Genomic DNA, 21,469 nt, shown 5'->3' on the forward strand with positions numbered 1-21,469 from the left:
TGTGTGTGAAAATACTTCATGTTATGGAAAGTGTAAATTCTTAGCTGGAGGTAGGAACTAGTAATTCAAGTGTTCTGGAGTGTCTATAGCAGTACGATGATGCAACAGGTTCATTATAAAAATTCGGATTGAATGAGTCTTAGCTTTTTATGTAAAGTGTTATGATATATAGTTTTGTTTCGGAATGAGTTCGTGAAAGTCGACCAGAAACAAATGACATTCAGTTTAAAAAGTATTTCTCTCTTTTTTTTAGGTACGAATACTGGCAACAATGCTCTTGGGAATTGGCAGTAAACTAAACCTCAAGGAAAAAATTTTTGTCTCTTTATCCTGGATGGCGAAGGCTGCTGGTCAGGTATGTATATTACCAAAACTAATTTTGGGTGAGTACTGGCAGCAAAAGTTAGATAAAACACAGTATGTTAACGATGTTAGAAATAGAGTGTTTAAATCCACAAAAGCCTTCAATAGAAATTCTATTGTCAGTAGACTGTTCCGTCGACTCAGCATATCCTGTGAGTCTTCTTCACTCTCAATGAGGACAGTAATATCATCTGTAAATCGTATCTTGACTTCTTCTGACCCTGAATCTTACCCCACTCTTGAATCTTCTTTTCTTTCTGCAGTTGCTTTTTCGGTGTACAGCCTGAACATTACGGACTGCGTCTCTGTCTTAGGCCCTCCTGAATCCGAGCACTTCGTTCTTGGTCTACCTTTCTTACTGTTCCCACTTGGTTCTTGTAGACATTAAATATTATCCGTCTTTCCCAGTAGGTTATTCCTGTTCTCTCAGCATTTCAGACATCCTGCACAATTTTACATTATTGAATGCTTTTTACAGGTCAGCAAATCCTACGAACAGGTCTTGATTTTTTGCACAAGTTTTCCATTCTTAATCGCAACGTCGGAACTGCTTCTCCGGTGTCCTTACCTTCCCAAAAACCAAACTGATGGTCGTAACTCCTTCTTATGGTGGAGCATAGGACTATGGCTGTTCATTGTTCAATAAAATCAATACCAGTCGCCGTTATACAGGTTTATTTCTAGGCAACCAGTTTCGAAGTTACACTACGTCATCTTCAAGGCAAAACTGCTCCAATTCAGTAACCTTCGTGTTGCAAATATAGCAGTGGGTTGCTGACTATTGTCCAACGAATACGTATACCCGTAATAGCTATTACGAGACCAGTTAAAGGCACTGCTATATTTGTAACACGAAGGTTACTGGATTGGAGCAGTTTTGGCCTGAAGATGACGTAGTGTAACGTCGAAACTGGTTGCCTAGAAATAAACCTATATAACGGTGATTGGTATTATTTTTATTGAAAATTGATGATCATCTATCAGACTCTTAATTTTCTTTTACATTTTTCTGCATTTTTTTTTGAACAGGTTGGATGCATGAGCAGTCAAGTTCATTGCGCGATAGTTCTCACACTCATATGCCCTTGCTGTCTTCGGGATTGTGTGGATGATATTTTTCCGAAAGACTGATGGTACGGGAGTTGCACAAAAATATGGAAACAGCGTGAGAAACGAATGACTGCAATAAATGCAGATCTTAGCGAAGCCTACAGGTGTTGTTGTTGTTTTTGACCGTGAATGAACACCCGTGTTTTATCCTCAATACATTGTAAGAGTCAATCGTTGTCGGAATATTGTTTTGTGAAGCTGTGAGTGCGTTATGTTGGGGCTAAGTGAATTTGAACGTGGGGAAATCGTTTCTACTCTTATGCCGGGTGCTTCCGTAACGACAGTAGCCGAAGGGTTTGATGTTTCAAGAGGCGCAGTATCAAACATTTATATCGCTTGCAGGGAAGGCGGATAAACATCATGCACTAAGTCTCAATGCGAACTAAATTGTGTGTTGGGTGATCGTGAAGGAGGTCATTGAAGAGGATTATGACAAAAAAATAAGAGGACGACAGCCGGAAAAGTCACTGCAGAACTGAATGTCACTCTCCCGAACACTGTCAGCACCAAAACAATGCGAAGGGAGCTCCATAGGTTGGGAATTGGAGGGCGAGCTGGAAATCCAAAACTGCTCATCAGTGATGCCAGGAACAGTAAAAAAGTAGTGCTGAAGTAATAAAACGTGGACTATGGAGCAATGGAAGAATGACGTTTGGTCGAATGAGTCTTGTTTCATATTGTTTCCAACATCTGGCTGAGCTTACATCTCAAGAGTGATACATGGCGGGCGTTCGGTGATGATTAGGGCAGTGATATCATGGTATTCCACGAATCCCTTGTTTACTCTTCAAGGTCTACTGCCGTAGATTATGAGACCATTTTGGCTGATCAGGTCCATCCCATGGTACAATGTTTGTTCCAAATTTATGATGTTCTCTTCCAAGACGACAACACCCCAGTTCACCCAACTCATCATCGAGGACCGATTTCGTGAGTGACCACGAGAATGAATTTTTGCATCTCTCCCGGCCACCACGCTCGTCAGGTCTCAATGTTATCAAACCTCTGGGGTCTACCTTGGAGGGAACAGTGCATGATCACTTTATACCTCCAGCATCGTTACTGAACCAGCTAATCTTTTGCAGGAAGAATGGTATAAGATTCCCTTGAAAACCGCACAGGACAGGTATTTATCCATTCTCGGACGACAAAAAACTGTTTTGAATGGTTCAAATGGCTCTAAGCACTATGGGACTTAACATCTGAGGTCATCAGTCGCATAGAGTTAGAACTACTTAAACCTAACTAACCTAAGGACAGCACACACATTCACGCCTGCCTGCGACCGTAGCAGCCGCGTGGTTCGGGACTGAAGCGCCAAGAACCGCTCGGCCACATTAGCCGGTTGTCTTGAATGCCTACATTGTATTAGATGTGCTAATCTTTTGTGTTTTTGGTGCTTCTGTATTTTTGTCCAACCCCTGTACGGCTCCAGTCCCGCAGAGTCTACACACCAACTTGAACAGTCCCTTGGTTGCCACTTCCCCTTCGATTTCAGAAATTGCAATGGAGTGTTATCCGTTCTGCCTTACTCGATCACAATTCCATATGCACAGTGAACGAATTGAGACCTGAAAGTTTTTATCAATTTGTTGCCTGTGAATGTGCCTGTGGAGTATCTATCATTTCACTGCAGTTGAGGTATTGTCAATCCTCATTTTTGTTAATTAATAAATCCACTCATTTTGTTCAGTGTAGATCATGGCATTATTTTTTTCTGCTTGTTTTAAAAAGTTTAAAGTTGAATATGATTTTTATTTCCTTCCACAGGCCGCTCTGTGTTCACAAGCACTTCTCAAGGCAAAGGGTCCCGGAGGCTCAGAAGAGGAGGTTCGCTACGGGAAGTTAACTGAGCTCTTGTGCGTGCTGTCCATCGTAATTGCGGCACCACTGTGTGCCATCAGCATCATCGTCTCTGGCCCTCACCTTCTGAAGAAGATGGACACACCACCTCCAGAAACCTGGAGTAAGAGTGCACGGCCTTCAATAATGATTATGTCAATAGCTGAAAGTGAAGAGGCACCACGTCCAGAAACTTGGAGTAAGAGTGCTAGGCCGTCAATAATGATTGTGCCTATAGCCGAAAATGAGGAAGAGCAACAAGGAGAAGGGAAAGTTAGGAAGAGGGTGTCAATAGACAACAATGCCACATCTGTGACCTAGAGGTTGAACGTATACACAAATGAGACAGAGAGAGAGAGAGGGATGATATGCCTCTTACAAGTAACAAACGCTCTGGTGGAAAAAGTTCTGTCTCTATCATACATTCAAATATCACTGGAAAATATTTTTACTTCTGTGGATATTAAAATTCTTAAAGTACATCTAAAATGTAATACGTACAACAATTTCAGTTATCATTGTTAACTAGTAATTTGACTTTGGTTTTGTAATAAAGCTGTATGTATTTGTTAAGAAGCGAGATGAATCCTGTACAATTACACAATCTAACAGGTTCACAGAAAGAAACAGATATCACCATCATCGTGAACAAAGAACTGTGATGGGACAAGGACCCGTCTGCATGTAACGTGGGAATAACACATTGCTTACTTATTTTGAATTTTGCAAACGAACTCTGCATACATGAAATATTCTTTGGTGACTTATAAAGAAGCCTCAGATACCAAAAATATCATTGGAAGTAAAATACTGGTGTGTAAAGACAGAGTCTGAAATACAGACTGCACCTGGGTTGAACAGTGCGCTAAGCCATCTATTTCAGTTTTAGATACTACCTTTAAAAATCCAGATAATGCATTTAACCCTTTAAGCTCTATTATAAACTCACACTGTGACCTCATGTTTTGCATATGTGCAACCTGAAATGAACACGAAAACAGTGTGTCGAGAAATACACTTGCAGTGACAAAATTAGGTACATACTTTTTCACCATCTTAAGCATCCAGTCAGTGGACTGACACTGACTGGCTTAGAAATGTATATTTATTTGTGTTATTGTTTTCTATATTTTAATTTATATTATAGAAAATATTATTTTTATGAAATAAACAAGTTTTTAACTGTGCGGCTGGTACCGGCGGAGGTTCGAGTCCTCCCTCGGGCATGGGTGTGTGTGTTTGTCCTTACGATAATTTAGGTTAATTAGTGTGTAAGCTTAGGGACTGATGACCTTAGCAGTTAAGTCCCATTTCACACATATCTGGACATTTTTGGACTTGGTTGCATTGTATGTCTGCTGGTAGTTTCTGTAAGACATTGGATTGTGGCTTACTTGCATGGGCATGTTTGTTACGATCATACGGATGTCCATGTAACATTCCTGAAGGAAGTGTAAGGAATTTATTTCATACAATACTGACCATTAAAATTGCTACACCACGAAGATGACGTGCTACAGACGCGAAATTTAACCGTCAGGAAGAAGATGCTGTGATATGCAAATGATTAACTTTTCAGATCATTCACACAAGGTTGCCGCCTGTGGCGACACCTACAACGTTCTGACATGAGGAAAGTTTCCAACCGATTTCTCATACACAAACAGCAGTTGACAGGCGTTGCCCGTAGAAACGTTGTCGTGATGCCTCTTTTAAGGCGGAGAAATGCGTACCATCACGTTTCCGACTTTGATAAAGGTCGGATTGTAGCCTATCGCGATTGCGGTTTATCGTATCGCGACATTGCTGCTCGCGTTGGTCGAGATCCAATGACTGTTAGCATAATATGGAATTGGTGGGTTCAAGAAGGTAATACGGAACGCCGTGCTGGATCCCAACGGCCTCATATCACTAGCAGTCGAGATGACAGGCATCTTATCCGCATGGCTGTAAGGGATCGTGCAGCCACGTCTCGATCCTTGAGTCAACAGATGGGGACGTTTGCAAGACAATCATCTGCACGAACAGTTGACGACGTTTGCAGGAACATGGACTATCAGCTTGGAGATCATGGCTGCGGTTATCGTTGACGCTGCATCACAGACAGGAGCGCCTGCGATGGTGTACTCAACGACGAACCTGGGTGCACGAATGGCGAAACGTCATTTTTTCGGATGAATCCAGGTTCTGTTTACAGCATCATGATGGTCGCATCCGTGTTTGGCGACATCGCGGTGAACGCACATTGGAAGCGTGTATTCGTCATCGCCATACTGGCGTATCACCCGGCGTGATGGTATGGGGTGTCATTGGTTACACGTCTCGGTCACCTCTTGTTCACATAGACGGCACTCTGAACAGTGGACGTTACATTTCAGATGTGTTACGACCCGTGGCTCTACCCTTCATTCGATCCCTGCGAAATCCTACATTTCAGCAGGATAATGCCCGACCGCATGTTGCAGGTCTTGTACGGGCTTTTCTGGATACAGAAAATGTTCTATTGCTGCCCTGGCCAGCACATTCTCCAGACCCGTGACCAACTGAAAACGTCTGGTCAATGGTGGCCGAACAACTGGCTCGTCACAATATGCCAGTCACTACTCTTGATGAACTGTGGTATCGTGTTGAAGCTCCATGAGCAGCTGTATCTGTACACGCCATCCAAACTCTGTTTGACTCAACGCCCAGGCGTATCAAGGCTGTTATTACGACCAGAGGTGGTTGTTCTGGGTACTGGTTTCTGAGGATCTGTGCACCCAAATTGCGTGAAAATGTAATCACATGTCAGTTCTAGTATAATATATTTGTCCAATGAATACCCGTTTATCATCTGCATTCCTTCTTGGTGTAGCAATTTTAATGGCCAGTAGTGTATATACTAATAATGAGATAATGGTGTGTTAGATTGTCATTCCTTTGTTGATGTGACATATTACTGTATGCACGTCTTGTATACAAAATGTACTATTTTCATTGTTGAGCTCTGCTTTCTTTACATTTTATGAGGTTTTATTTGTAGAGTGAAATATTCCCTTTCACATTTTACGATAAAAAGAGGACAGAGAAATACCACACAGACTTACAATTTAAAAAGTTCTGTGAGAACAGGAGAGCTATGAAGTGAGTGAAGGTGGAGCTGATGACTTAGAATTGCTGATTAATCCACCCAATGCAGACGAAATAAAAGATGAAGAAGTCATAGAAGAAAATGCACTGAACAATGACTGTGTTGTATAAGACGTAGCAGGTGCTTCTGAACTGAGAGCAAGGATGAAGTTCATGTTACTTATTTATGTTCAGAAGCTAAGCAAAGAAAAGCATTAAGACATAGAACGTGTGGTAACACGTATCGATCACACCCTAGAGGCAACAAAGTTGGCAATGGAATTGCAAGTTTCCATCAGAAGCCCATAGCGGCTATGTGGGACCTGGTGGACCCACTGGTACACGCCCACTGGACTATGTCTCCAGAGGCTCTGGACTCTAAGCGCCCTCTGTCGCCACAATGTGCCTTGGCCAGTGACAGCCACTCACCCCACTTGTGCTCGGCGCCACTTCGTTACGTGCAGCTATCCAGTCGCCGCACGGTCATGCCTCTGACGCCATCACTTGTGCTTTTGTTCTGACAGCCCCTCCCTTTTTCACATTGAGACCTGGACTCTTTTTCTTGCTTCATTATTTGTAATGAGTCTGTAACGTCCCTCTTACTGAGCGGCCTATCCTGCTTGTGATATAAAATATGATCGTGGATCACGTGTATGCCTAATTGGATTTTTTTCTAATTGATAAGGCTATCTTTCCCGAAGAAGTGATACTGATATGTAGGAGGAAAGTGTACAATCGACCCTTCTGATGGGATGTCTACTAAAACTAAAAAGTAATTAAACAGAACAGGGCTATAATTTGGAAAATGAAAGTTATTTTGTGCATTCACTCACTAACAACACTGGACAGAAAAGGCGTACCACTGATCAAGAATCCAAAAGTTACACTAATGAACTAAAAGGAAATAACTAACAGTTGCCAGCCCACTAGTGCAATTTGCATCCAAAATCCTGTACAAGACGATGGGAAAGAAAAACATGTATTGTTAAACACTGACATGGCAACTGAAGGTTGTAACGTTTTTTGAGACTAATTTTAAGTGAGTATGTAATGATAAAGAAAACTGAGAAGTCACTCTTACGTTATGTTTGGCAATAAATTTTGAAAAAGGCGATCGAGTAATGATTTGAAAATATGTAATTAAACTGGATGTTAGTATTGAACTTCGTTACGTGAACAATGACTTTCAGTGACCTCAACATAACGTCATCAAATAAATTTAGAAAAAAAAAACACTTTTTACTTTGCCATTACTTATTTTGCAAATTGGATTTCATATTATTGGCTGAACAACTGAGCCTTTTTTACTGATATGAACAGAATTAAACACAAGAATACGTACCAAACCAAACAGCCATGTGCTCCAAGCTATATGTAAAATAAATAAAACTTCTACCCTCTTAATTTGTGCATTCCTTTAGATTTGGATTTTTTCCAGTGATTGATTCTCAAACTCGAAAAATGAAATTGCTTTACTTTAGTCATAGACTGAAGCCTCTGTTGTACGACAGTTAATTGAAAGTTGACTGAGGCTAAAATTCTTGAAAGTGAAGTTATTCATTAATAAACTGGCTGTAACTATTCATTTTGTTTCTTATAACACTGATTTAGCATATAAGGAAACAAAAGGGACAATGATCCTGCTTGGTAATAACGTCTGGGGGCAATGAGGACACAATCGCCCTGAGTTTAACTGATTATTATTTAAATAAATTTTATCAATCAGATCACATTCAGTTGTGCTGCTGGGTTAGCCGTTAATACTTTCTACCAATGAACAGTCTTAGATCAGTGCTGTGCATACGACGAAACTCGGAGCCGACGACGAAACTGTGTTGCTGGAACTGCTGCTGTTGTTGAAGACGGTAGCATCTTGTGGAGCCACGGCTAATTACAGGAACGGGCAATCGTAATTAATATAGCCTCTTCCGCCCGTCCACTGTCCGTACTCTAGCTACTAGACATCTGGCCGGCGCGCGTACATGATGTCGCCGAAGCAAGAGCGTTAACACCACACTTCCGCACACTACAAGCGCTGGAACCCGTCTCCCTCTCTCTCGGCGAGCTCCGCGCAACAACTCCCTACCCAAAGATCTTACAACGCACAAGCGCTGCTATTATCGTTGCTAGTCGATGAAAATAACAATTCCTTTGGTTTTTTCCCAGAGCTTAAAAGTTTCACAGTAAGACACAGATAAATAGAATGAAACATCAACAGATTTCTACCTAAATTTACACATACAGTGAAGCCATGTCCTTACTTTTTAAAAGAAAGCATTTAAATTACAAATATTTAGATACAATTGAGAAAAAAATATATCGGTAGCAGGTGCTACGCATCTTGCATTTTCGGTGTTACAAGTCTTCGCTCCTTTGGAGAAATATAACTTAATCTTCTGTTTACTGAGTTATCTTGTTCGCTAATCATCTCTGCTCCAGTCCAGCTTTCGTATGATGCACCACTCTATAGCCCACATCTCCTTGCCACTGTGTAGAGTCGTATGCAACAGAGTGGAAAGTGAAGCACTGTCAAAACAAAAAACAAAACTTGAGTAGTATCAATGTGGACCAATGTACGTAACCGCTAATGAACCAGGTAAGTGCAATGAAAATTATCTTGCAGAATGCCTAGCAAATACGATGCTCGAAACAAATTTTTCGCGGAATTAGTGAATACTGTTATAGAACAAAGCAGAATCTATGGTTACCAACAAAAATTATAAATTTTCTTCCAACCAATTGTAAAAATGTCTGCCAAGCTATCAGCAGGAAACAACCCACAGCAAGACAATGCCGCATCTCACTGAAAAATACAATGCCCATATTGTTGGCATTGATCTACTGGACAAGCAGACTGCACTTTGTAGGATGAGGATAATATCGAAGAAACGCTGATGGGCATTATTCGCCTAGATGATTGATATAAGCGTAGCAAATACATGGTGTATTTACCAAATTGTTAACCTCAGTGAGAAGCTCTCACTTTTGGATGATCTAAGCAGAATAGAAGCCAAACAATATCAACACCGAAACGCAGAGGACAACAAGGCAGCAATCTATTGGGAGGATGGGTGGGCACAACAGATGTGTCACTCCGCCTCGGAGACAACTTATTGTGCCAAGTAAAACATAAAAGATTCGTACATACCTGTACTGCAAGAAAAAACAGCAAAATTATGCAGAGGACGCAGTGTTATGTACAGGGCAAATGTTTTGTATCTTCTCATACTGAATAAACATTCATTAATATTGCAAGTAGTTTTATTTTGTTCACAATATTTCTTATAGTTTTCTGCGTTGACAATAACACTGTACGTTTTGACAGCTGATTTCATCAGGTTCCCAAAAATGGGACAGTCTTCAGGTTCTGCACTAGTATACTGAATTTTTTCAAATCGGCTTTTTCTTACATTTATTATTCAGGACATCGCTTTAAAGTGAAGAAATGTTGAAAAAATAAAATAATAAAATTTTGGCAATTAATGGGTTAAATTTAACTAGCAGAAGACGGTTCAAGTATCCACATTAAATCACATTATATTTTTTCTCTCACCCATAATATAATGTGACAATGTTGATGTAAGACAATATATTGCCAGTTCGTCTACAATAAGTTTCTGTATTAGCTGACAAAGAACCTTCCATTCTTGTTTCTGCTGCGTGACCTGTCTTGAGGACCCGTTCAATATTGGTGAGCAGCCGTAACATTGGATGACATGTTGGTGTTGTGTCCGACACTATGCAGTGCTTCAGCCAACTGCCTGAACACTGTCCAGAAGCTATTAAGGTGCTAGTAGGAACGTAACAGGGAATCATTAAAAAAATATGACCTATTTCTAATGGCTTGTGATACTCAATTACAGAAACAACTCAAAACTGAGTTCAGAACAACGCCGGCCGCGGTGGTCTAGCGGTTCTAGGCGCTCAGTCCGGAGCCGCGCGACTGCTACGGTCGCAGGTTCGAATCCTGCCTCGGGCATGGATGTGTGTGATGTCCTTAGGTTAGTTAGGTTTAAGTAGTTCTAAGTTCTAGGGGACTGATGACCACAGATGTTAAGTCCCATAGTGCTCAGAGCCATTTTCAGTTCAGAACACGTCAATAAAATTTCAAGCAGGCGATTCCACAGCTTTTTATGTGCCACCTATATATAACAAAAATATTTAATGCTAGCTAAACAGAGTGAGGCCGCAGCTGGTGGTCTTGCGGCAGCGTTCTCGCTTCCCGCGCACGGGGTCCCGGATTCGATTACCGGCGGGGTCAGGGATTTTTCGTGCCTCGCGATGACTGGGTGTGGTTCTGTCGTCTTCTTCATTATCATTGATCCCTTTTACGGTTGGAGGAAGGCAATAGCAAGCCACCTCCACTAGGACCTTGCCTAGTACAGCAATGCGGGTTTCCCGCATTGTCCCCTACGCTCCTCGGAGTATGGGACCACCTCATCATCAAACAGATTGAGCGTAACGTAATTTAAGAGGTATAAGTGTTGTAGGAAAATTTTGGTAGAGTGAAAATAGTTTTGGATTAAAAGACCTCTCACCGGAAAGCAGAAGCACTGAATCATCGATAGGCACACGCAAAAGAAAGAAAACTTGCTAGCTTTCAGAGCAATCCTTTTTCGAACTAGAGTAAAATACACCCACAGAACACACACGCATACACAGACGTGCCTATGCCCATATATGGTTCCATCTCGATGCATAGTCCAAGTGCTGCATTTCGGCAGGTGGGCTAGACTGTGGTTGGGGTTGTTTGGGGGGGTTCGGTGGAAGGAGAGAAAGGGACAGGTGGCAGGGAGAGGAAGCGAGAATGGACACAACACGGAGTTTTGCACTATCCCCATCAAGTCGTCCCAGATCTAGCCAAGCGACCAATCAAAAGTCAAAACTGGAAAGCCAATCGGCACTGGTTTTACCAGCGGGCCGCGAGTGGGTTTATATTAGTTTTCTTACTAAATATATTTTTGGTGCATTGAAGATTTATCACAAAAATATCACCATCGGTAGGAATTCCTATAATTAAATATAACTTTGATACCTCTGTAGACAGTGCACTGTGGCTACGTGGTTAAGGACTTTGTAGTGCTACGTTGCTGGTCACAGTTACACTTCTCGTTGTATCGAGCTTTTTTTTTTATCTGCTTTTCTAACGCATTCTGAGATCAGCTGTGATATTTGTACTCTTACTTGTCACAAATATTTGACGGTCTTTTTCGACTATGTCGCGATTTACAGAGGTATAGTTTGGCAGCATCCTAAGACCACAGCTCAAATTGTTGCGAGTGAACGAGAGCAATGACATGTAAATGATGAAAGTGCTTAAAAACCGATCTCAGTTTCATTTTTATTTAACAAATAGAAAAGAGTAAAAATGTTTTGAAAGCGTGCAATATTTACTTTATAATGTTTTGCGCCATTTACATTTTAGTAATAGCAAATGAACGAAAAGTTATTATGAAATATTTTTAAAAACTTTACGATTAGCTAGTTTCAAAAATAGCTGCCAGAACCGAATTCTAAGCACAAATAATTAGACTAGCATTAAGAAAGATGAGAAGACATATTAAATTAGAGATAACATAATATAGTTGCAAAGAAGTTATATTATAACATCTTCCAGAAACTTATAGAATTGCTGTGTGTTTTCTGTAAGATTAATTTCTGATTTGTGTAGTTTAAGAACTAGCCACATTTTCCAAGCAGTTTCGTCTTTGAAAGGCTGTTCAGTGTTATTTCTCTCTGCTAGTTGTATAGCCATCGTCCACAAGTCATTGCTCGTAAGCATGAAGAAAGAAGGCTTCCATAGCAAGACCATGTTGACCTAGCTCTTCTTCAAGATCTTTACCAAAATGTGGTTTTGATGCTTCTTTCATTTTTCACACATAAGTACGCAAATTTTCAAAGAAGCAGCAGTGCCTTATATGATCAACAAAAATCAGCTGTTTCAGTCTGGAAATTAACTCAGTTAGCATGCGCACGGTTTAAACATAGCGCTTTCTCATTGGCCTTCCAGGTCTGACTTTTCACTGGTCGCTTGGTTAGAGCTGGTACGACATGGTGGGGATAGTACAAAATTCTCGAGGGAGAGGAATTGGGGTGGATGGCCAACGGCGGGGACGGAGGCAACCGGTTTGTCTGCAAGGAATACGGAAGGTACACAGGCTAGGCATGTGATGTACGCTTGTCGGAGACGGCGGGGAGCAGCGCATGCTGAAGGTGATAAATAGAACATCAATTGTGAGGAAGGGGGGGGGGGGAGGGGGGGGGTGACATGACGGAGGAAGGGGAAACTGCTGAGTAGAGGCTTGGGGACAGTCGGTTACCGGAGATTGAGCCCAATACGTAGTTTAATAGCACATGTCATTTAAGGGTGTACCATTAACAATCAATGGTTTTGATCGGCAACCGTTCTCTTGCAAGTCGCACTCTGAACCACGTCAAAATGGCTGTCGTGCCTTCCATTCAGAGCCGTAGTTTCACGTCAGTACAATAGGTGGCAGCACTGTACATTGTGTAAGAACAGCACGGTCCCCCTGTGGCCCGCTATCCCTCCATGTCGCGAGTTGCCCTGTATGTCACAACACGGCGCGCTCGTATTACCTAAACAATATTTAATCACTTTTTGAGAATGACAGCACTTATAGACTTCCAAAAAACTTTAAATATTATTTCAAACTTTTCCAAAGTTTTTCGTTAGTCTGTGGATGAATAAACCGAACTGTGGGCTACTACAGACCATATTCTCTTCTGTTATCCATTTGGAGCCTGTGGAGCACGTCAGAAACGAAAAATAAAAGTTTTTACACGCTTTTTTCATTACTCTGTGGGTGAATAATGTGAACTTGTAAAACCAGCCATGGAAGATTTTAATAAAGGAAACCTTCGTCTGTAGTAGTAGCCTACTACGGATCATGTTTATTTAAAGGCTGTGGATAAAAAAAAAAAAAAAAAAAAAAAAAAAAAAAAAAAAAAAAGAAAAAAAAAAAAAAAAAGGAAAACTGGCCAATGTGAGTATGACCAGCCCACTGTGAGTACTGTACAAACTTAATTACCGCATGAACATAGACGGTTTATCCATCCTGGGAATCGAGGCTATTGAAAACTTTTCCCTGTTATCGAAATTGATACTGGCGGTGTCAGGGATTCCAAGACTTTCGAGAATATTTCAATTTCAAGTCTAAAGTCGTATAACAAATGACAAAAGAAATATAATTTTCTTGTGGTACACTTAGAAATTAACAGTTTCTGATTTTTCTCTCTACTCGTGCTGTGAAATATTGCTTCCTGCCAAATTTTATGATTCTAAATCAACAGGAACTACCCTGTAGGTTTTGATGAGTGAATTTTCGGGTATCAAAACATGTAAAATAAAGGGCTGTAAATTTTTGATAGAACGAACTTAGAAGCTTAAAAGTTTTACACTGACAAGGTGCCACAGATCTTAGTAAGTGCCATAAATTCGTACTTGATATGCCCGTCTATTCCAGAGAAAAGGAGCCTGAAAGTTGGATAGACAAATAGACGGATAAAAAAATAACAAAAATATTTTTTCGTGTCATACAATTATAAATTAACAATTTCCGGGTTTTTTACTATACTTGTAGTGTGAAACCTTGCTTCTCGCCAAACTGCATGATTCTAGGTCAGCGGGAAGTATCCTTTAGTTTTCGATGAGTGAATTTTCGTGTATCAAAGCATCTTACGTATTTGGACGGATTTTTTTTGTTGCGATGACTTAGAAGCTTAAACATTTTACAACGCTAAGGACCATAGGCCTCAATACGTGACTCAAATTTGAGCTTGACACGTCTACACGTTCCTGATAAAAAGAGCTTTTAAGGTCACTTGCTAGTGAATCTGCTTCAAAAATTCGAATTTTTTCCATCTTAAATCAAAATTTAGAGTTTTGTGAACGAAATGGTAGTTAAATCAATCGATTCGGACATCGGGAACATCTTTAAAAACAAATTTAAATATATGTCGGTATGCGGCAATGACCATGTTTCCGCTGCGGTCGGATGTCAAATGGTGTAATTATTGTTTGCGTTGATCTATAAGCGTGAGACGCGGAAAGAAACAAGGTTTCACAGTACAACTGAAGGAAAGTAACGGAAAGCGTTTAATTTGTAATTACATATGACGAAAAAACAGTTTTTCTCTGAGTTCCTTTAATCCGTTTTTCGGTTTGTATTTCCGTCTTTGAGAGCGTTTTTCTCTGAGAAAGTAAGCGTGTATCGAGTTGAAATTGATATCACGTACTAAGGTCGATGGTCGCTTGGTGGTGTCAAAGTCTGAAGCTTGTAAGTGAAGGCAGCGAGGAGTTAGGGTAATTTATGCGATTCTCTCACTATCACTTGTTTGGACTTGTCCCGTTATAACGGGTCAGCTAGCAAGCGGATCTCAGCGGGCTTGCATGCAAAGTGCAAAGTCGGGATGGAAACAGGGAAGCTGTGAAACGAAAAATTCTGCACGTAAAATGGGTTCGTGAGGCAACTACAGAGCTCAGAAAAACTCGGGAAGCAACACACAGGGAAGTCGTGAACCAAAGATTCCGCACGAAAAATGGGTTCTTGAGGCAACTAAGGAGGATAGAAAAAGTCGGAAAGGAAACAGGGAAGCCGTGGAACGAAAAATTCCGCACGAAAAATGGGTCCTTGGGGCAACTAAAGAGGACAGAATAGCACAGAGGAGCAAGAAAAGGAAAAGAGAAGATGAGGAACACACAAAACCAAGAATATTATGCAACTGGAGGGTTTTAAGAACAACAGAGGTGAGTAACAGATGAAATGTACCATTAAACTGAATTTTCCAAGAATCAAATTTTCTGACGTTTATTTTATGCAAAAGAAACTATTTGAGCTAGAGTTCTGAAATTTTTTGTGAAATTTCTGGCTACCATTTGGAGAAAAATATGCTACAGACACCAGCTTACTATTACCATGAGGAAAAATATACCCTTATTAATTATAAAAATTTACATTAATTTTGATTTTCTAATGTATGTATTTATAGTACAAAAACTATTGATTGAAATCATTTGATTTTCGTCTGCTTTTTAGATAACAATGTCATAAATGTGTGCACAAAGTTTCAAGCATCTAGGAAAAGTGTTTAATAGGTCTATAGACTTTAAACATGGAAAAATTTTAAATTACTGCACGACCTATATAATGAAGTTTATATCGAAGCTATTCTGATTATTCTTGTACCAAAATCGTCACCCTCAAAACACTTTCTTTGTCCAAAAATTTTTTTGTCTTCAGAGTTCACATTACGTAGTTAGACCCTCATAAGCTTTATGAAAATTATTACTATTTTTCCAGCCGTTCACTGGCAAGTTAGCTTAACAGTCGGACATACAGGCAATGAGACGGACAACAAAGGGATGCTACAAGGGTTCAGTATTAACAGATCGAGGCGCTATAAATTAAGGCTTTTGCATGGTTAACGTCAAATGTGTAACACAGTCAGTCACTTGTAAAGTAATTATACGCCTGGAGCTGTTTCACACGTAGGAGATCGATTCTTTATAGATCTGGGAACTGGGGGTTACTCGTGCGGGCTACCAGTTCTGCGTTCGGACGTTTAAATTCTCTTGTTCAGCAGTACGGAAGGGTTGGTTCAAAAGGCACTGTACGAGGAGCTATTAAGCTGTGAAATTCTGTGCGTTCACGTCACGTTAATGTGTGACTGTCAAGCGTGCTTCCTCTTCTTTACTAAAAGATACATAGACAAAAATCCTCTCTCTCAGCACTAGGCATACATGTAGATAACAGGCGTCGCGGAAGAATGGCAGCTTGTCAGACAACTGACGGACGCAAAAGTACAACTGGTCACACACACTGAGAATTCTCAAATCTGGATGTTCGGGTCTGTGCATTCTGCTTGAAAAGTCTTTCCTAAACTCTTGACTCATTAGATAAAGTATCACGAGGCAACATTGTGAACTAATGATTAAAAGGAACTCGTTTGTTAAAGAGCACGAAGTTCATTTCTTATATTTCCCAGTACGTACTGCCATGACTGTGCTTAATCTAAACTGGGGCTTCGAGGGGATCCTGTTTTTCAGTCTTCATCTTTTCTCTTTGTTATTCCTTCCGTCCTTTACCCACTTTGGTTCCATTGCATAAAACAAAGGAATTCTGTGTAATTTGTGCTCAACAAATAAAAGAGGAATGTATGCCTCTTGGCCCCTACTTACGAAAAACACGAAGACTCTAAAAGCCTTACTTAATTTTTTCTCAGAAAATGTTGTTTCGAAGTATCCGATTAACCATTAACTGTATTATTTTTAACTCGATTATTAATATTGCTGTATCAACTTTCGTAGCGCAGTCTGTGAAACTGCTACATACAACGTTTATGAGGCAAAAATAACGAGGAAACCACATTTTAATTTTAAAAATTTTAATGTAAGGTAAAATATTTTTTCTTATTCCCTGGGGAAACATGTGACAATACTCAAGTACTAACTGAATTGCACATACTGCTTCAGTTTCTCGTTCTTTTAAAAAATTGTTGTAGTGCTCCGTGACTTTTTCGCTCCTCTTAGGCGGATAATTTAAAAGTTTCAGTTTAATAACAAAGGTTAGAGTTCTGGCGATGTTTTCATTATTTTCATGCCACAGCAAAGCATCTGTCTTGAAGAAATTTTCACTCAGTTCTATCGAACAAAAATACTGTTTTTTTTGGAAAGCTAATTAGGATCAGAGGTAGCCAAAGATAAGGAACAGGATGCAGGTACCGTAAATCATTTTTCTGGTTTGTAGAGTTATGTAAGAGAAATCAAAATCGCCAACCTGATTTTTTAATTTAAAGAAAACTGAAACTCAAGTATGTTGCTTTCCGTTCAGACATACACATGCTTCGATATACACAGTGGCAAGGCAAGTAAAAATTTTATTCTCTTACTGTGGCGATAGTTCAAAGTCATCACAGTTCATAAATATTTTCAGGTAATAATCAATTTTCATTGTATACGTTGTATGATGGATAGCTCCTGGAAGTGCCGAAAGATTCTCCACAATATGGTGCTCCTCCTGTTAATTTTAAAAGTTCAATATAATCCTCTCTAAGCTGCTGTTCTCTCAACGACTCTGTAATAAAACTGAGGATTGGTTACAAAGTGCGTTGAACCAAGTTGTCCTTAAAATTTCCCCACTGAATTCCAGTTCGGAGTATACGAACATCTACTCCGGACGAAGCGTCCTGAACGGTTTTCGAGATTGACGGAGGCGGACCTGGGATTCTAGAGCTGATCATTTTCATTAAAATTGCTTCTGACAGTCTGCAAGGAAAATGCAAGAGGGTTTTTCCCGAACCATTATCAATCAAAATACACGCATATCTAAAAGTCCTCATATTTTTATTTTATCGAGCCAAAAACTAGTGCTTAACGTGGGACTGAATCTCGTATGGAGCGAGAATTTCATAGATAACAGAGGAAGAGAATGAACTTCCGGTTGTGTATAAATCTGAAAATGTTCAGGAAACTCTGCGGCGAAATATCTCGGCAGCAGGTTACTGACCAGCAGTTCGCCTCAAATTTCATGGAACAATCTACACGCCAGGAAAGTTTTAAATCACATAATTTTTGCTTTTTTCTTTAGCAAGATAAAAGAGCAAATGTTCGTAAAACATACGAACATTGAAAATGTAGTCGATCGTTCTTTTCGTTTCAGGTATACTTGTAAGTAAAATTTGTATTATAAGCACGCAAATACAAAATTTACTGAATTGTTGAATGTCATCTTGGTCTCACTCTGTCGTGTATCCTGCCCAGTGTGACCTCTGAAGTGAGAAAGCATTCAGGCATGTAAACTGACGTAGACAACCTGCTTAAATTAAGTAGTATATGAACTTATCATGTAGGACAGCGAGAGTAATACTTCGCGAAGTTGTTTTTATATTTTCCTGACTTTTTTTTTTTTTTTTTTTTTTTTTTTGAACGCCCAAGCACACTTTCGTCTTTCCCACTACCCCACAGACAACTCTTTCTTACATGAAATAGAAGTAAACTAGCGCTAGCCCAAGAAAATGTGCGAGTAATTTTAAAATGTTCTACATAAGAGCCACCCCTGTAGGTCTCCGTTCACTGCTCTCGTTTACTAATACTAGTGCAGAACACATGGTTACAAATAATGTCCCTTCTCGCACGAAACTAGTTCAGATCACAAATTTCCAGAATAAATCATGGCCTGCGAAAATTTGACATGAACAATGACAATCATTTACATGCGCATCTTAAATGATTCTTATCTTACAAATGAAACAACGTAATGGAAGATAGTTTCAAATTTCTTTTACGTAACATAGTCTTTCAACGACGTGAGGTTTCTTTGAGGAAACTTTAAAAGACTTTTTTAACACATTCGTTTGGTAAAATCGTGGAAAATTAATGTTCAGGAATTGCTTCTGTTCCGGCGAGATTCAAATCAGCATCCTCGCCATTTACTTCAAATGGTTGCACTTGTCTCGGTAGGGCGGCGCTGCAGTCACGTCAGTTTGGACAGCGGCCGCTAGATGGATTACTTGTCCGTTTTGTCGGTGAAACCGCTGGAAACTGTTGGTTCGCTCACATTCGCAACATTGACAATTGACAATTGACAGTCGAAATCACTGCATTACCAGTTAGACAACATTTAACCCTACAAGCAATATATCGTTCCGCGCCTTCCTTCCCACGCTCCCTCGCCCTTCCCCAGCACCTTCACCGAAAGTCCCTTGGCTTTTAAAATTAAATCTAAATCTGGTCTTTGTGGAAGTGGGACTTTTTTGTTTTAAAATGAATACTACTTAGACACTTCACAGTAACGGAAATAAATTTCCATATCTTACTGCAGTGCTTAACATTAAGAAACGAAACAGTTTATTTCCACTTTATAAGGTAATTCTTTAAAAGCTTTTAGTGAAAAAGTTTTATTGTTATATATACAGAGTGCACCACAGTTAACAACGGAAATTGACAGGGGTGAAAGTACAGAATGGTTCAAATGGCTCTGAGCACTATGGGACTTAACTTTTGAGGTCATCAGTCCCCTAGAACTTAGAACTAATTAAACCTACGGACATCACACACATCCATGCCCGAGGCAGGATTCGAACCTGCGACCGTAGCGGACGCGCGGTTTCAGACTGTAGCGCCTAGAACCGCTCAGCCACTCCGGCCGGCGAAAGTACAGAATAACTGAAGCAAAAACGTTGCAGTAAAGATGGGGTGGCAAATAAGTAGTTTACGACATAACTGCGAATGTATGGCTGCGAGCCCGCCACTGACTTCAATGACAGATATTGTCCTAGTTGTTGTTGTTGTTGTTGTGGTCTTCAGTCCTGAGAATGGTTTGATACAGCTCTCCATGCTGCTCTATCCTGTGCAAGCTTCTTCATCTCCCAGTACCTACTGCAACCTACATCCTTCTGAATCTGCTTAGTGTATTGATCTCTTGGTCTCCCTCTACGATTTTTACCCTCCACGCTGCCCTCCAATGCTAAATTTGTGATCCCTTGATGCCTCAAAACATGTCCTACCAATCGATCCCTTCTTCTAGTCAAGTTGTGCCACAAACTTCTCTTCTCCCCAATCCTATTCAATACCTCCTCATTAGTTACGTGATCTACCCACCTTATCTTCAGCATTCTTCTGTAGCACCACATTTCGAAAGCTTCTATTCTCTTCTTGTCCAAACTGGTTATTGTCCATGTTTCACTTCCATACATGGCTACACTCCATACAAATACTTTCAGAAACGACTTCCTGACACTTAAATCTATACTCGATGTTAACAAATTTCTCTTCTTCAGAAACGATTTCCTTGCCATTGCCAGTGTACATTTTATATCCTCTCTACTTCGACCATCATCAGTTATTTTACTCCCTAAATAGCAAAACTCCTTTACTACTTTCAGTGTCTCATTTCCTAATCTAATCCCCTCAGCATCACCCGATTTAATTTGACTACATTCCATTATCCTCGTTTTGCTTTTGTTGATGTTCATCTTATATCCTCCTTTCAAGACACTGTCCATTCCGTTCAACTGCTCTTCCAAGTCCTTTGCTGTTTCTCCTGATAACGACGTCCTCTTGAGTAGTCCCCGCCCGGAGATCCGAATGGGGGACTATTTTACCTCCGGAATATTTTACCCAAGAGGACGCCATCATCATTTAATCATACAGTAAAGCTGCATGTCCTCGGGAAAAATTACGGCTGTAGTTTCCCCTTGCTTTCAGCCTAGTTAGGACCAAAGTATTCGAAACGTTAACTTTTCCATTAAGTCTGCATCTAATTGGGGTCAAGAACCCGGACGTTCATATTCACAGGAAATGTACATTAGTATGTTCTGCAGAAACGGCTAGCATTTCGGTCAATTCTGTCCAGCATGTGTCCTGTTCCCTAGTAGGCACAGGGTTCACCACGGGCCCTGATAACTTGTTCCATGCGTGATGCCATCGACGGGTATAAGGCGTGACTGGCATACTGTGGTATAGGTATCCAAGCTGCATTCTCCTGGTTCCAAAATTTATCTGTGCCAGTTGGCACTGTGTCACAGCGCTGCACCTATTGTTTCCATATTCCACACATTTTCGACTGGCGACAAGTTTGGTGATATGGTAGGCCAGGGCAAAAGGCTGACGCCCTGGGGTGCCAAGAACGCACGTGTTTTTGCAGCAACATGTACTTGTGCATTGTCTTGCTGAAGAATGGCGTCTGAGGTGTGGAAGCAGAAAGAGCACAGCTACGGGGCACAGGATGTCATTCATGTAGGTCACAATGGTCACAGTGCCCTGGGTACGCACCAGTTATGATCTGTGGTTGTTCCCAACAGCATCCCACACCATAAGGCGTTGAGTTGGTACTGTGTGTCTCGTGCGAATGCAGTCACTGTGATGCCGCTTCCTGTGTCTGCGGCAGACCAAAATGCGGCCATCATTTTCAAACAAACAGAACCTGGATTCGACCGAAAACAGTATCTGATGCCATTCCTGTCGCCAGCTGACGTCGTTCCATACACCATTGCCGTCTAGCGTGTTTCTGCACATTCTCCAAAGGTA

The 21,469-nt window shown here is 40.6% G+C and overlaps 1 protein-coding gene across 1 annotated transcript in view; it reads left to right on the forward strand.

Annotated features, from left to right (window-relative positions):
- The window catches only part of LOC126484724 (sodium/hydrogen exchanger 9B2-like), a 119,672-nt gene extending 116,036 nt beyond the window's left edge, over positions 1 to 3,636 (forward strand). The window contains exons 10-11 of the mRNA XM_050108318.1: positions 254 to 355; positions 3,244 to 3,636. Of these exons, the coding sequence (XP_049964275.1) occupies positions 254 to 355; positions 3,244 to 3,636 (495 nt within the window). The remainder of the gene's footprint in view (positions 1 to 253; positions 356 to 3,243) is intronic.
- Positions 3,637 to 21,469: the final 17,833 nt, after the last annotated feature.

Source organism: Schistocerca serialis, chromosome 6, assembly GCF_023864345.2.
Source record: "Schistocerca serialis cubense isolate TAMUIC-IGC-003099 chromosome 6, iqSchSeri2.2, whole genome shotgun sequence".
Lineage (NCBI taxonomy): Eukaryota > Metazoa > Arthropoda > Insecta > Orthoptera > Acrididae > Schistocerca > Schistocerca serialis.